Genomic DNA, 14,440 nt, shown 5'->3' on the forward strand with positions numbered 1-14,440 from the left:
TCTGGAGTGATGACTATGTCCTAAAATTAGGTTATGATAATGGATGCACAATTCTGTAAATATTAGTAAGAACTACTAAATCGTATATTATAAAGTGTTGGACATTAGGATATGTAAATTATAGCCTGGCTCTGTGGCGCAATGGATAGCGCATTGGACTTCTAGACGGATATGTAAATTATAAATTAACGTCATTATAGCTATTTTTTTAAAAGATCAATTAGATTAAGTTTACATCTTTAGTGACAGGCAGAGTGTCATTAAGAACACTGAGGAGCCAGACTGCCTACATCTACCACTTCAACTGTTCGACCACAGGCAGGTTAAATAACCTCTCTGTGCTACGTCTGTAAAATGTGTATTTAACAATGTCTACTTTACAGAATTAAATGAGTTAACACATGTTAAGTACTCAGAACAGCATCTGGCTTACATTAAGTATTACATGGGCTATTTTTATGAACCAGCGTTTTATAATAGAGAAAACAAACACAAAGCTAAACTCAAAATGAATGTAAAAATTATCCTTAACACAAGATTTACTTTTTTAAATCTAGGGTATACATAAATAATGGAACCTACACAGCACATTAAAATACAGGCAAAATAAAATACACAATTTATAGTTCTCAATTTATATATGTTATCTGGTTTCAGTTTTAATCTACTTTGTAATCCTATTTTATTCCTTTAAGCAGCCAATTACACAACATAACCTAGAACATACTTAAGTGTAACACTTAAAACCAATCGGTTTTTGATAACCAGAATACATCCAATTCTTTTAATTTTTAAAATAGGAATGTTCTCTCTATAGGCATTTCATAATACAAAGTCAGTATTTATAAAAATCAGAGATTTTATTTATAAACATTTAATTATTATAAACATTTAAGTTAGTATTTGTCAAGTAATGAATGGGTAACAAGCTCATCTTATTTTATAAAAAAAAGCAATTTCTTCTATTAGGAAGAAACTAAAGGTTGCCACAGACATTCCTAGTAGACTGTTCGTTCTAAAATTTTAAGTGAAGGGGCGCCTGGGTGGCTCAGTGGGTTAAGCCGCTGCCTTCGGCTCAGGTCATGATCTCAGGGTCCTGGGATCGAGTCCCGCATCGGGCTCTCTGCTCAGCAGGGAGCCTGCTTCCTCCTCTCTCTCTCTCTCTCTCTGCCTGCCTCTCTGCCTACTTGTGATCTCTGTCAAATAAATAAATAAAATCTTTTAAAAAAATAAACTAAGATAAAATTTTAAGTGAAATTATAGATGATACATCATAACAGTTCTTCAGATTTTCAGCAGTATATATACCCAGTATCTCAAAGAGATGACATTTAGAATTACTACACTGAAATCGTTTTAGGATTCACACTATGGAAGAGATTTAAAACAAGTGCCAAGAAATGTCATGGATTTCATAAACCACCCAACTAAGAAAAGGAAGCTGTTCTAGCTGCCCAGAAGACTGATTTAGAAGGTGAAAAAATGAAAAATTTAAAAAAGAAAATTAAAAAAAAAAAGTGCCCCATGGCTATTAACAAAAAGAACTATTTCTCCTAGCAAGCACGTTATTGTATCCCCAGAAATAAGGAGGCAACTGGGGCACCTGGGTGGTTCAGTGGGTTAAAACCTCTACCTTCAGCTCAGGTCATGATCTCAGAGTTCTGGGATCGAGCCCAGCATCAGCTCTCTGCTCAGCCAGGAGCATGCTTCCCCCTCTCTCTCTGCCTGCCTCTCTGCCTACCTGTTATCTCTCTCTCTGTCAAATAAACAAATAAAGAAAGAAATAAGGAGGCAACTGCCAACATATAACTAAGATTTTTTTTAAACATAAGTATCACTTCTAGGATGTCAGAAAAATGGTATGAATTTCATATTTTAGTTCTTTGACTCTCTAGTTCATCATTATGAAAACTAGTAAAATAATATTTACTTACATTTAGTGAGAATCTATTACAGAAGAAACACCAATCTAGGTTTTTTTAAAGATTTTATTTACTTGAGAGAGAACACGCATATGCTGGGGGTGGGGGTGGGGGCTAGGGAGGGAGAAAGAGAGAAGGGCAAGCAAAGTCCATGCTGAGTGTGGAGCCCAACATGGGGCTCCTTCCCAAGAGTATGACCTGAGCTGAAATAAAGAGTCTGACACTCAACCAACTGAGCCATGCAGGCACCCCAAGTCTTTTTTTACATCACCATTTTCACAGCATAGAATAGCATTTAAAAAGCCACTTCCACACACTTCATCTTCTCAGAGTATAAACCCAACACAAAAATAACAGAAAGGAAGAAGTCCCCTCTAAGATTAGTGTCTGTCATCAAGATTTATGAGTTGCCATAAAAACTTCTGCTGTATACCTCCTCCAGGTACAAAAGCCACAATCTCCTATAAATTTTGCTTCACTAATCCCCTCACCTCAATCTACTATTTTCTCAACCTAAGTATGTCAGAATTAGCTCTCTTCATTATGGTCTTAGAGTGCTTAACCCTTGTCACCTGGACAGCAGAGAATACCTGAGACTTTAAATCTCAGCTAATAACTCGACTGAACCAGATGCATGGTCTCATGTACATAAATAATTTCACACAATTGAAGGCCTTTTATTCTTCTAATGATCCATTCTTCCCTTGGATTTCAAGGTGATCAGAGTTGAAACCTCAAAGGCCACATTTCAGAATATTCTCGATCTTATTAAGCTAAGGAAGTACATGCTGTAATGGGGCCATTTTCAAGAGTACTGTCTTCTATCTCACCTCCACCCCTCCAACTTGTAAGAGAGTGAAAGAAAAAAAGATTGGCGTTCCAAAATCAGGTAAAATGAGATAAAAGCGTAAAGAGTAGAGAGAACAGTATAGTAACTACACAAAACAGCCAAGGGGTTTCAACAACTGAATAAATTACTTATTTGAATGTCCTAACAATCAAGGTAGGCACATATATTATATTTTAATATTTGGTATGCCTGCCTAAACTGCACGATACTCCCAGAGTAGGATTCTAAGTGTTCCCCCCAAGAGGAAAATGGGGAAGTAACTGCATCTTTTAAACTAAAAAAGCTAACGGTAATAAAAACAATGTTACAGATATTTATAAGAAGAAATTCACAATTCTACACACTGCTTCGTATTATGTTTACTACCTAAGGCAAAAGAGTAGGCTTCAAAATGGCAAGTTAAGAGAAAATCTTTCCAAAATTTAAGCCCTATTTATGTATCATCTCTGGTCAGGCATGCAATTTACAACCACTCTGCTGGAGTATAAAAATTAGTGAAAATCACTGCACTACTGGTTCAAGTAACAATTAAGTAACTGCTCTAGGCCTTGTTGGACAAAATGGAACACACCCTACCCTTAGAAAACAACAGGTTAATTTTGTAAGAACTAAGAATATCCAACAAGTTATAAATCAGATTATGAAACATATTATCATATGCCAAAACTAACAAATAACTTTTCTTGGGAATATAAGTCAATGACTAGGTGATTTTTTTTTTTTTAACTGTTTTCATCTACTAAGTTAAATCCATTTGTATCTCTAATGAAACTACATGGTTTAATATGTATACTTCTTTATGTGTTCTTTCAGGATAATTTATACCATTTCTCACATCATGGAGTTCAAAATTTTGTCTAATACTACATCTTATTTCACTGAATTCTGTCTTGAAAGGTAATTTTAACTACTTTGTTCTACTTTCCCCTTATTCAGTATTTATCACTCCTAATTAGATTTCCAAACCCTCTCCCAAAATCAATCAATTACTCTGGAATTAGATGGAAAGCATACAGAAACAGTTGTCAGGAACCACCTCATCGTGCCTGGTACCAAACATTCTAAAAGTATTTTAACTATTTAGAACATAAAAAGCAGCTATAACAGAAAACTGACAGGAATTAATCTATCCTTCTGTAAGTATGTATCTAAATGCCATTTTTAAAGAACAGTTTTTACTTGCTTTAACTGGTTCAATTCTTGGAAAAGTGGGTTTCAGACAATATACTATCAATCCCAGTAAGTTACACAAAACACAACTAACCTTTTGCTCTGCCTGCAGTTGGTCACATCTTTCTTTCTCATGGTTAAGTTCTCTTTCCAATCTTCCAACTTGTTCTCGAAGTTGTGTTGTTTCTTTTTCCAGTACAGCAATTAACTTTAACAGTTCTTCTTTTTCTTTCATGGTTTTCTCAATCTTCAACTATAAAACAAAAAATTCAAATTGATTTTTCTATAATCCTAAAATACTATTCAATTTTCCATTTCAAAAATAGTGAAGAAATTCTTAAAAAGAACTTGTACATATAATCAACTTTATAAATCATACATGTAAATAAAAATTTATGAATCATAAATGTAAACCTTTTGGTCGGGCAAAAAATAACATTAAAAGAAGGTACAAAATCAGGTGCACCTGGGTGTGTCCGTCTGTTAAGCATCTGCCTTTGACTCAGGTCATGATCCCAGGAACCTGGGATCAAGCCCCACATCCAGTTACCTACTCAGTGGAGTCTGCTTTCCCCTTTCCCATAGACCCTCCCCCAAAGTTTTGTGCCCAAGCGCGCTCTCTCTCAAATAAAATCTTTAAAAATAAAAGTACAGGGGCGCCTGGGTGGCTCAGTGGGTTAAAGCCTCTGCCTTTGGCTCAGGTCATGATCCCAGGGTCCTGGGATCAAGCCCCGCATCGGGCTCTCTGCTTGGTGGGGAGCCTGCTTCCTCCTCTCTCTCTCTGCCTGCCTCTCTGCCTACTTGTGATCTCTGTCAAATAAATAAATAAAATCTTTTTTAAGATATAAATAAAATAAAATAAAAGTATATAAAATAAAAGTATAAATTCAATAATTTTTATCATGAAGTTGCCTGCTAATCAAATAAGTAGCAAAAACAAGGCATACTCTTTTCATACCTGACTTAATTCTGGGTTTTTCTTAAATAATAATCAAGATTAAAATGTGTACCTCTTCTTAAATGTAAAGCTATGAGGTATTTTCGATTTTGAAGCGTTACTCTTAAAAGTTTTGGTATTAAATAGTATCAGTTGCTATATTTATAATGGATTCTATTTGGCTAAATTAAAACAAACTTAAAGTAACTGCGAATTTTAGGACAAAAATGCAGGCTGTAACAATAAATTAACAATGTAACTGACTCTTATGGGAACACTAATAGTAACTCAATTCAGGAAAACCTATACACCAGGATTCTAAAAAATTACTCATTAAAGTACTACTAAATATAGAAGAACTGAAATAGTAGTAAATAAAATGGTTAACATTTCTTAGCTTTACATTTACAACAAAAAGTCTTTGATTCTAACAGGAATAATGAAGACTCAGAGGGAAAATTTCACAAAGGAGGCAACATGCATTTAGCTAAAATAAAATGTTTTCCTGCACTAAGTTGGTATCAAACTGATTAAACTGGGATCAGACTGATTCAACTCTAAAATGGGTCTTATGAAAGCTGAAAAGCTGCAAATTTTTATTATGACTCTTCTATCTCTTCCATCCAACCAAATGAAAACGTTAGGAGTAAAATGCCCTCAAAAAAGAAAAGTTTATTCAAAAAAGAAAAGATTATTATTAAACTTCTTTTATTCCTTACTTTTTTAAAAACACGTTTTGGCTCTAAACTTTCTAGCAGCTTAAACGTGAAAATATATCCTGACATAGTACAGAAGAAAAATTAAGAACCAATTTTTCCCTGTGATTCATTTAATTGGCACATACCTTCTGAAGAGTTTACTGAAACTTAAATAGAAATTTTAAAGAGGAATTCAAATTAGATAAAAATGTATAGAAAGAAGTCTGATTCCTGCCTCCAATTTTGTATCTGAAATCTTTCAAGCATACCAAATTAAAGCTTGAAATCAACACTCATCACCTAAACTCACTAATATTAATATGAACTTAAATTTACTGAAATATTAATAATATTTACCTCATATCCCTTTATCACTTACACTTTTTTTGCTAAACCGTCTGAAATTCCAGACACTTCCCCCTAAGTTCTCAGAGCAGGCATCTCCTAAAAAGGAGTCTCCTTTTCAACCACTACCACTATCATAAACAAGAAAATTAGCAACTTTATAACATCCAATGGATAGTTCATAGTTATGTATCTCCCACTAATCTCCCAAAATAGCTATTTTTTAAATTCTAAGATCCAATGAAGGTTCACATCTAAGTGAAAAAAAAGATACAACCCCTTCAATGTCAACAATGCCACAGACGTCTCATATTTGTATTAACTTTGTGCAGTCTTAGATAAAATCATTAAAGATTTTGATAAATGTGGGAAATTTGAAAGACTTGTCAAAATACTGGTCAGAATAAAAACATTTTATCTCACCAATTATCTCAGCACCTAAGAGACAGCAACTTAAATTTTCTTGATAAAGTACCTCTTGTGAATAGGAAGAAATGAAGTAAATTGTTTAACCTCTAATAAATTATGTAACTTAGAAAGGGAACTTAAGAAAGATATAGATGCCTAAATGCCTGATTTTTTTTGTTGGAGGCCCTAAAATCAGGGTGGTCTAACAAGTATTCAAAAGGCTACAGTATAAATGCTAACTGCATTCTTTTTAAGAGCTAGGCTTGTTTCACCATCTTCGACTAGCATTCAGATACCAGGCTAAAAACCTTGATCATCAGGCAGTTGTCACCACAAAACGTTTTAGTCACCCTATAAAAGTTACATTTCTTTATTTAAGATAAGAGAGGAATTTCTGGAAGGGGAAGGGAAGATATGGAAGAATTCACAATAAAAAAATGATTGGTTCCTTCTAACCTTCTTAGTTTGACTATCTAATAAAAGTATTATATCTATGGCCTTATCTTTTTCCTCTAGTCTGTTTTTGAAGATAAATAAAACCAAAGGCATAGAGTATTTATTTATAAAAAAAAAAAATCCATCTGACTATAAAGAAAAAGCAAGGACCTGCCTGATTAAATATGAGTGGAAATTAACCAAAAATATATAATGAACCAACTAAATAAGCTGTCTTTCACATAAATTCAAATGTTAACATTCTAGTTTTTTTGGTTTAAAGATACTGACATCTTGAAGTAAGAATGCTGTTCTATTTTGTCCTTCAATGATTACCAGAATTTGACATAAAGCATTATTAATCTATACAGTAAATTTCTATATCAAAAAGTATAAGAAGCTTTTCACCTTTCCTCTTTAAATTATGATTAAGACACAATATTCACTCGATAAAATGAACAAGGAAATCATTCTAAATGCTCAACCTAAACTGAGACTAGAATCTTTCCTAATTCACTGCCATACTTGGAATGAAGTTCACATCCAATTACAATTAGACGTATTACTTTATACCAGCTTCACAACCTAAATCTGTACTATTCTATAACCGATGGATTAGGCAACCACTAAAGAGGAAGAGTCAGTGTAAGGTAACATTAGGAAAGCTTTAAATCTAACTCAATAGTTATTTACTGTGTATCTATGCACAAAATACCGATAGGCCCTAGGAACAGTTCCTGCACAGTGTAATCAATTAACCTGTGGAAGGAAGAAATTTAAAGTATTTCAGAAACAACACTCTAAGTTTACCATTTTAGTTTAAAACCATTTAACTTTCAGATTATTCTTCTGAATTTTTTAAATTCAGAAGCTCTGTTCTTAAATTATCTATAAATTATTAGCTCACTGTTGGTACCTACCTCAAGGAGGCCAGCTTTTGTGGTCACCACCAACATGTCAGAATTTCCTTCATCTTCCATAGTAAGTAACTCTTCAACTGGAGAAGAAGCTCGAAACTGGAAAGGTGTACTTGCTCCACGAATTTCACCCTTATGGGTAACGTAACAGAACTGATAAAATTCTCCATCATCATTTGGAAGGTAATATCCTAGGAAGAAGTACAAAAAAAAATTATTAAATGGGTTTTTTTCTCCAATTTACCATTACTAGCTCTCTCCACTCATTCCTGACCTGTTCTAGGCACACAGAGTAAGCACTTCCTCCTTTCTTTCACAAATTATCAAAACTAGACTCTCTCTTCTTCTGTAAACATGCCCTAATTTCTCTTAGGTCTAAATCTGTCCTCCCTGAATATCCTTTCCCTTTATCTTCACTAGGGCAAAACCAACTTATCTGGGAGAGTCACATAATGTTTCTTTTTTCTCTTTTTCTTTAAGACTTAGAGAAAGAGAGCAAGCCCATGAGTGAGAGGGGGAGAGGAGTAGCAAGCCAACTCCACACTGAGTGCAGAACCCCATACAAGGCTCAATCCCACAACCCCGAGATCAACCAGAGACAAAACCAAGAGCTGGACGGACACCCAACCAACTGCACCACCTAGGTGCCCCAACACATATGTTTTCAATGAGGAAAGAGACTGGAGGAGGAACAAGGGAAGACCCAGCACAAAAATCTAGAATTGCAGGTAGGAATATGTCATTTAAAGAAATGTTCCCTCGGGGTTCCTGGGTGGCTCAGTAGGTTAAGCATCTGCCTTCAGCTCAGGTCATGATCCCAGAGTTCTGGGATGGAGCTCTGCTACCAGGCTCCAGGTTCATTGAGGAGCCAGCTTCTCCCTCTGCCTCTGCCTGCTGCTCTCCCTGCCTGTGCCCTCACTCTGTGTCAAATAAATAAAACCTGAAAAAAAATTAAATTTTCTCTCAAATTTGACATTCATTGCATGAAAGATAGATATTAACAAAAGGAATATGCTGTATGTAAGACAGGAAGAAGTTGTTCACTGGTGCAGCAGAATAAAAACAGCTTTGGAACCACACAGTTTTATTCTAGAATTCCAGCTCTACTACTAGCCATTAGTGACTCAACCTCCGTAAGCCCCGGTTTCTTAATCTGCAAAAAAGCTATGAAGACATCTATCTTACAGGTCCAGGTTATCTATAATGTATTTACACCATACAGCCCAGTATCTGACAAATACGTGTTTGATATTTGTTCCTTCTTTCTTCATCTCTTATCCACTTTTTAAATTTTGCTAATTATCCTTGCCCAAAATTAAACTTTACCTTCTCTCCAAAGCTCCCACAGTATTTTTTACATTTAAAAAAAAATTCCACAATATATTATCAATTACCACTGGTAATATACATGCTTTTATATGCTTTGTCAAGAACTCAGAAATACTGAGGGCAGACAAATAATATGTATAAAAATTCTAGCATCCCCCGTAACAACTTCTAAAAAAGAAGCATTCAGTGGTGGTGAAATGAATATATTAAGATCCATACAAGGATGTCTGGTTGGCTCTGTGGGTTAAGCGTCTGCCTTCAGCTCACAATCCTGGAGTCCCGGGGATTAAGCCCTAAATTGGGCTCCCTGCTCAGGAGGGAGGCCTGTTTCTTCCTCTGCCCCTCCACCTGCTCATGTGCCCTCTCTTTCTCTCAAATAAAATTTAAAAAAAAAAAAAAAAAAAAAAAAGATCAATACATTCACCTTATCTTGAATATCCCTATCTATCCAAAAATCTCTAATCAATACGCCTGTTCTTCTTTCACAACTTGAAAGTTTCAGATTTTATTTACTTAACTTGATTTCATTTGTTAAAAAAAAAAGCTAACCACCTTCCGTAGAAACAGGAGGGAGGAGAAAATACAAGATAAGCCTGAAATAGCTTGTGGTGCTTGAAAGAAAGAAGTCCTCAAAAAAAAAAAAAAAAAAAAAAAATTAAAGTGGCAGGGGGGCAGAGGGAATGTCAAAACATACGAGAGCTCATGTGATGGAACTCCCAATGGCCAAAGAAAGCTAGAATGATTTAAGCAACAACAAAAAAAGATAGTATTAGACTTTATTCCAAAGCAGAAAATAAATATCATGAGTCCATTGGGAAGTCCAATGTAATAATTCCAACTAATAAATGTGCAAGCAATGAAAACAGAAAAGCATTGTTAGGCAAACACAGTAAAAATTGCTGTAAGCAAGATCTACTGATAGACAGTAAAATTAGTGGGTGACAGTTGAAGGAAAAACAAGGTATTTCCTTACTCTCTAATTCCCTCCAGAACTAACTACAAAAGGAAAAATACTAACTTTATAGTAAAGAAACACAGCAGACACCAAATGATCAAGATTAAGATCACTAGCAATGAGATGAACATCAAGTACCCCCTGATACAATGCACTATATGACATTCTTCCTGAAAATGTATAAGCTCAATCTAATCAAGAAAAAACACCAGCACAGAAGCAGGAACATGTTATCCTCCCGCCACCAAAAACATTGAATAGTAATACTAATATTCAAAAGGGGCACGTGGGTGGCTCGCTCAGTCCTTGGGCATGTGCCTTCATCTCCCACCCTGGTCTTAAGAGTCCTGGGATCGAGCCCCACATCCTGCTTCTCTCTTCTCTGCCTGTCGCTCCCCATGCTTGTGCATTAGCTCATGTTCTGTCAAATAAATAGATAAAATCTTTAAAAATAATAATAATGATACTCTTCAAAAAGGTAAAGTCATGTAAGACAAGGACAGAATGAGGAACTGTCAGACTGGAGGAGATAAGAAGGTAACACAATTAAATGCAAAGTGAGATTCTGGATTGGATCCAGGAAAAAACACTATTAGAAACACTTAATAAAATTTTAATAAAGTTTATACTTAGTCACTACTGTTATACCAATGTTAAATTCCTATCTTTTTAAATAAATGTACTATGTAAAATATTAACATAAAAGGAAGCTGGGTAATGGGTATACGGAAATTCTGTGTACTATTTTTGCAACTTTACATCCAAAATTATTATAAAATATAAAGTTTAAAAACTTTTTATGGGGGTGCCTGGGTGGCTCAGTTAATTAAGCATCCAACTCATTTCAGCTCCAGTCATATTCTCAAGGTTTTAAGATTGAGCCCTGCACTGGGCTCCATACTGGTGCCCGCTTAGGATTCTCTTTCCCTCTTCTCCTCTGCCCCCACTCCTCACCCTCTCTTAAGAAAAAAAAAAAAAAAAAAAGAAAGAAATTAACACAGGAGTAGATTTGGCAATATACTTACAAATTTTGAAAACCCCACCCTCCTTATACAAATAAATTTATTAAGCCATGGCTGAGTAACTTAAATGGCCATCAGACTTATTTTAAAGTTTAAATAGGAAAAAAAAATTAGCACTCTGACTAATCAGCTCTGGAATCAAGACATTCAAAATTTTACAAACTAGATAGTCGAGGTTTGATAAATCTCACAAAAATAATTCACTAATAAATGGTTCAAATACCATTTGAGACACAAAGCCTAGTTATTCGGAGTTGCAACTTAAAGCTGTCTAGAAAAATCATTAGATTAATAACATTGAAAATAAAATAGTAAAGCAATCAGTCAAATAACAAGGTCCATATAGAGTAAGAATTACATTTACATATCTTTGTTAGTTGTTCTGAGTTTTGCATTTCAAGAGTCTTATGACTCATTCTCAAAATGAGCAAAGCAATTTTGGATAATGCTTAAAATTTCCTCTAGCTCTAATACTCTAGGAGTAAGTTTTTCATGACTCTATCCTGACCTCTTTATGTAAGCCGAAGCTTTTATTTCTGAATTTCAAAGTAAAAATTAACATGATGAGTTTTCAAAAACTGGGAAAACTTACTGCCTTTATGCTTAGCTCCCATGAAAATGTTCTTAAAGTACAAACAAACCAGATGCTTTTTTTTTCCCCCAAACTGCTTTTAAACCTCTTGGTAAATCACTAGTAAACATTAGTCACTATAACAAATGAGTAAATTAGTTTAGGAAAATTAATCACATTAAAAATGACTGGAGGGGCACCTGGGTGGCTCAGTGGGTTAAGCCTCTGCCTTCGGCTCAGGTCATGATCTCGGGGTCCTGGGATCGAGTCCCGCATCGGGCTCTCTGCTCAGCAGGGAGCCTGCTTCCCTCTCTCTCTCTCTCTGCCTGCCTCTCCGTCTGCTTGTCATCTCTCTCTGTCAAATAAATAAAATCTTTAAAAAAAAAAAATGACTGGAAATAAATCCACAATTTTTTTTTAAGATTTATTTATTTATTTATTTGACAGAGAGAAATCACAAGTAGATGGAGAGGCAGGCAGAGAGAGAGAGAGGAGGAAGCAGGCTCCCTGCTGAGCAGAGAGCCCGATGCGGGACTCGATCCCAGGACCCCGAGATCATGACCTGAGCCGAAGGCAGAGGCTTAACCCACTGAGCCACCCAGGCGCCCTAAATCCACAATTTTTAAGGAAAAAAAATATCTTGGGGCACCTGGGCAGCTCAGTCAGTTAAATGTCTGACTCTGGCACAAGTCATGATCTCAGGGCCCTAAAATTCTAAGTCGCGCTCCCTGCTTAGCAGGGAGTCTACTTATATCCCCACCCCTCTGCCCCACCCGCTGCAGCTACTAAAAATCTTAAAAAAAAAAAAAAATCAGTTCCAGGGGCAGCGGGTGGCTCAGTCGGTTAAGCCACTGTCTTCGGCCCAGGTCATGATCCCAGAGTCCTGGGATCAGTCCCATGTTGGGGGCAGGGAGCCTGCTTCTCCCTTGCCCTCTGCCTCTCCCCCTGCTTGTGCACGCACCCACAAGCTCTCTCTCTGCCAAATAAATAAAATCTTTTTTAAAAAAATCAGTTCCAGTATACACAACTGACTTTGATTATCTAAAAAGAGGCTATGAATTAAAAGATAAACCAGATTTATAATTCACACCATTTCTTAATCCATAAAACACTTACAAGGACCTAAATCTTGGCCTATATTACAGTACCAATTTTATCCTCTGTATGGTTCTTGACATAGTACATAACAAATTTCTTTTATATGCTAGTTCCACATGGTCACAATGCCAATTCATTTTCACACCAAACATACACAAACCTCAGAATAAAGTTTTTTTGAAAAGTAAACCACCAAAACCCAAAACACTGCCAACACTGAAAACCGGCAAAGACATAGTGGAACGAGAAATCTCATTCAATGCTGATGTATATTATCACTTCGGAAAAGTCTGGTGGTCTCTTACAAAACTAAACACACCATATGATCCGGCAACTGTACTCCCTGGTATTTATCCAAATGAGTGGAAAATGTATATCCATATAAAATCCTGTGAATATATGTTTATAGCAGCTTTATTCACATTGACTTGGAATGTGGCTAAGGTGTCTTTCTTTAATAGACAAATGAACAAACCCATCAGACCCATTCAACAGAGTATTACTGCTTCCTTTGTAGTTCTATACATTTTTTTTTTTTAATTTAAAGATTTAATTATTTATTTGAGAGACAGACTGTGCATGAGCGGGATGGACGGTGGAGGTAGGGGTAGAGGGAGAACCTGACTCCACAGTGAGCAGGAAGCCTGATGCAGAACTTGATCCAAGGACCATGACCTGAGCCAAACACAGATGCTTAACCAACTGAGCTACCCAGGCATCCCTAGTTCTCTGCATTTTATTCACATTACAATACCAATCTGAGACAACATTCACTAGTTCTACGGACCAAAAAGAATCCATAGCATAGGGTGCCTGGGTGGCTCAGTGGGTTAAGCCGCTGCCTTCGGCTCAGGTCATGATCTCAGGGTCCTGGGATCGAGTCCCGCATCGGGCTCTCTGCTCAGCAGGGAGCCTGCTTCCCTTCCTCCTCTCTCTGCCTGCCTCTCTGCCTACTTGTGATCTCTATCTGTCAAATAAATAAATAAAATCTTTAAAAAAAAAAAAAATCCATAGCACAAACAAGGCTAAGAATTTGCTTTAATATAATCCAAAAATCAGTGCAATTATAATACAAAGATCACTCTGAAGCAAATTCTAAGACAGAATTCTAAATGCACTATTTTTTAAATTATGTATAAAATGCCAAGCTAAGAATAAACTTTATATTCCCTTACATCCATTTTATAAAGCAACTGCTCTATAAACCCTATAACCTCTATAAACTGTGGTTTTCATATAGAATTATTTTTCTCACCCTAATTCGTTACATTATTCTACTATCAGTAATTTTTTTTTTTAAGATTTTATTTATTTGACAGACAGAGATCACAAGTAGGCAGAGAGGCAGGCAGAGAGAGAGGGGGAAGCAGGCTCCCTGCTGAGCAGAGAGCCCGATGAGATGCCAGGGCCCCAGGGTGAGCGCAGGGCTCGATCCCAGGACCCCAGGACCATGACCTGAGCTGAAGGCAGAGGCTTTAACCCATTGAGCCACCTAGGCGCCCAGTAAGAGTTTTCTTATTTGGAAAAAAACAACAACAACAACAAAAGCAATCCAAAGTGAAGATCTCGAAAGAAACTCACTCTTCAATGAAAAGCAAAAAACCTCTTTAAATGTCCATATAAAATATGTATCCTACACTACATATTTACATTCTTGAAATTTTTGCTAAATAAAGATACTAATTAATTCAATTTTGGTAAGTTAGACATGCCTAAGTAGACTATCAGAATGGAGAATATTTTAAATGGCAAGAAAACATCAAATTTCATCAAGTTCTTTTGA

The 14,440-nt window shown here is 35.9% G+C and overlaps 1 protein-coding gene across 10 annotated transcripts in view; it reads right to left on the reverse strand.

The window, feature by feature from the left end:
* TAX1BP1 (Tax1 binding protein 1) overlaps window positions 1-14,440 on the reverse strand; it is an 83,214-nt gene that overhangs the window by 52,017 nt on the left and 16,757 nt on the right. For all 10 annotated transcript variants that reach the window (XM_032305141.1, XM_032305137.1, XM_032305136.1 and 7 more), the window contains exons 4-5: window positions 7,686-7,873; window positions 4,037-4,195 (exon numbers count right to left, since the gene is read on the reverse strand). In XM_032305141.1, coding sequence (XP_032161032.1) covers window positions 4,037-4,195; window positions 7,686-7,873 — 347 coding nt within the window. The remainder of the gene's footprint in view (window positions 1-4,036; window positions 4,196-7,685; window positions 7,874-14,440) is intronic.

Source organism: Mustela erminea, chromosome 11 (genome assembly GCF_009829155.1).
Source record: "Mustela erminea isolate mMusErm1 chromosome 11, mMusErm1.Pri, whole genome shotgun sequence".
NCBI classification, from domain to species: domain Eukaryota; kingdom Metazoa; phylum Chordata; class Mammalia; order Carnivora; family Mustelidae; genus Mustela; species Mustela erminea.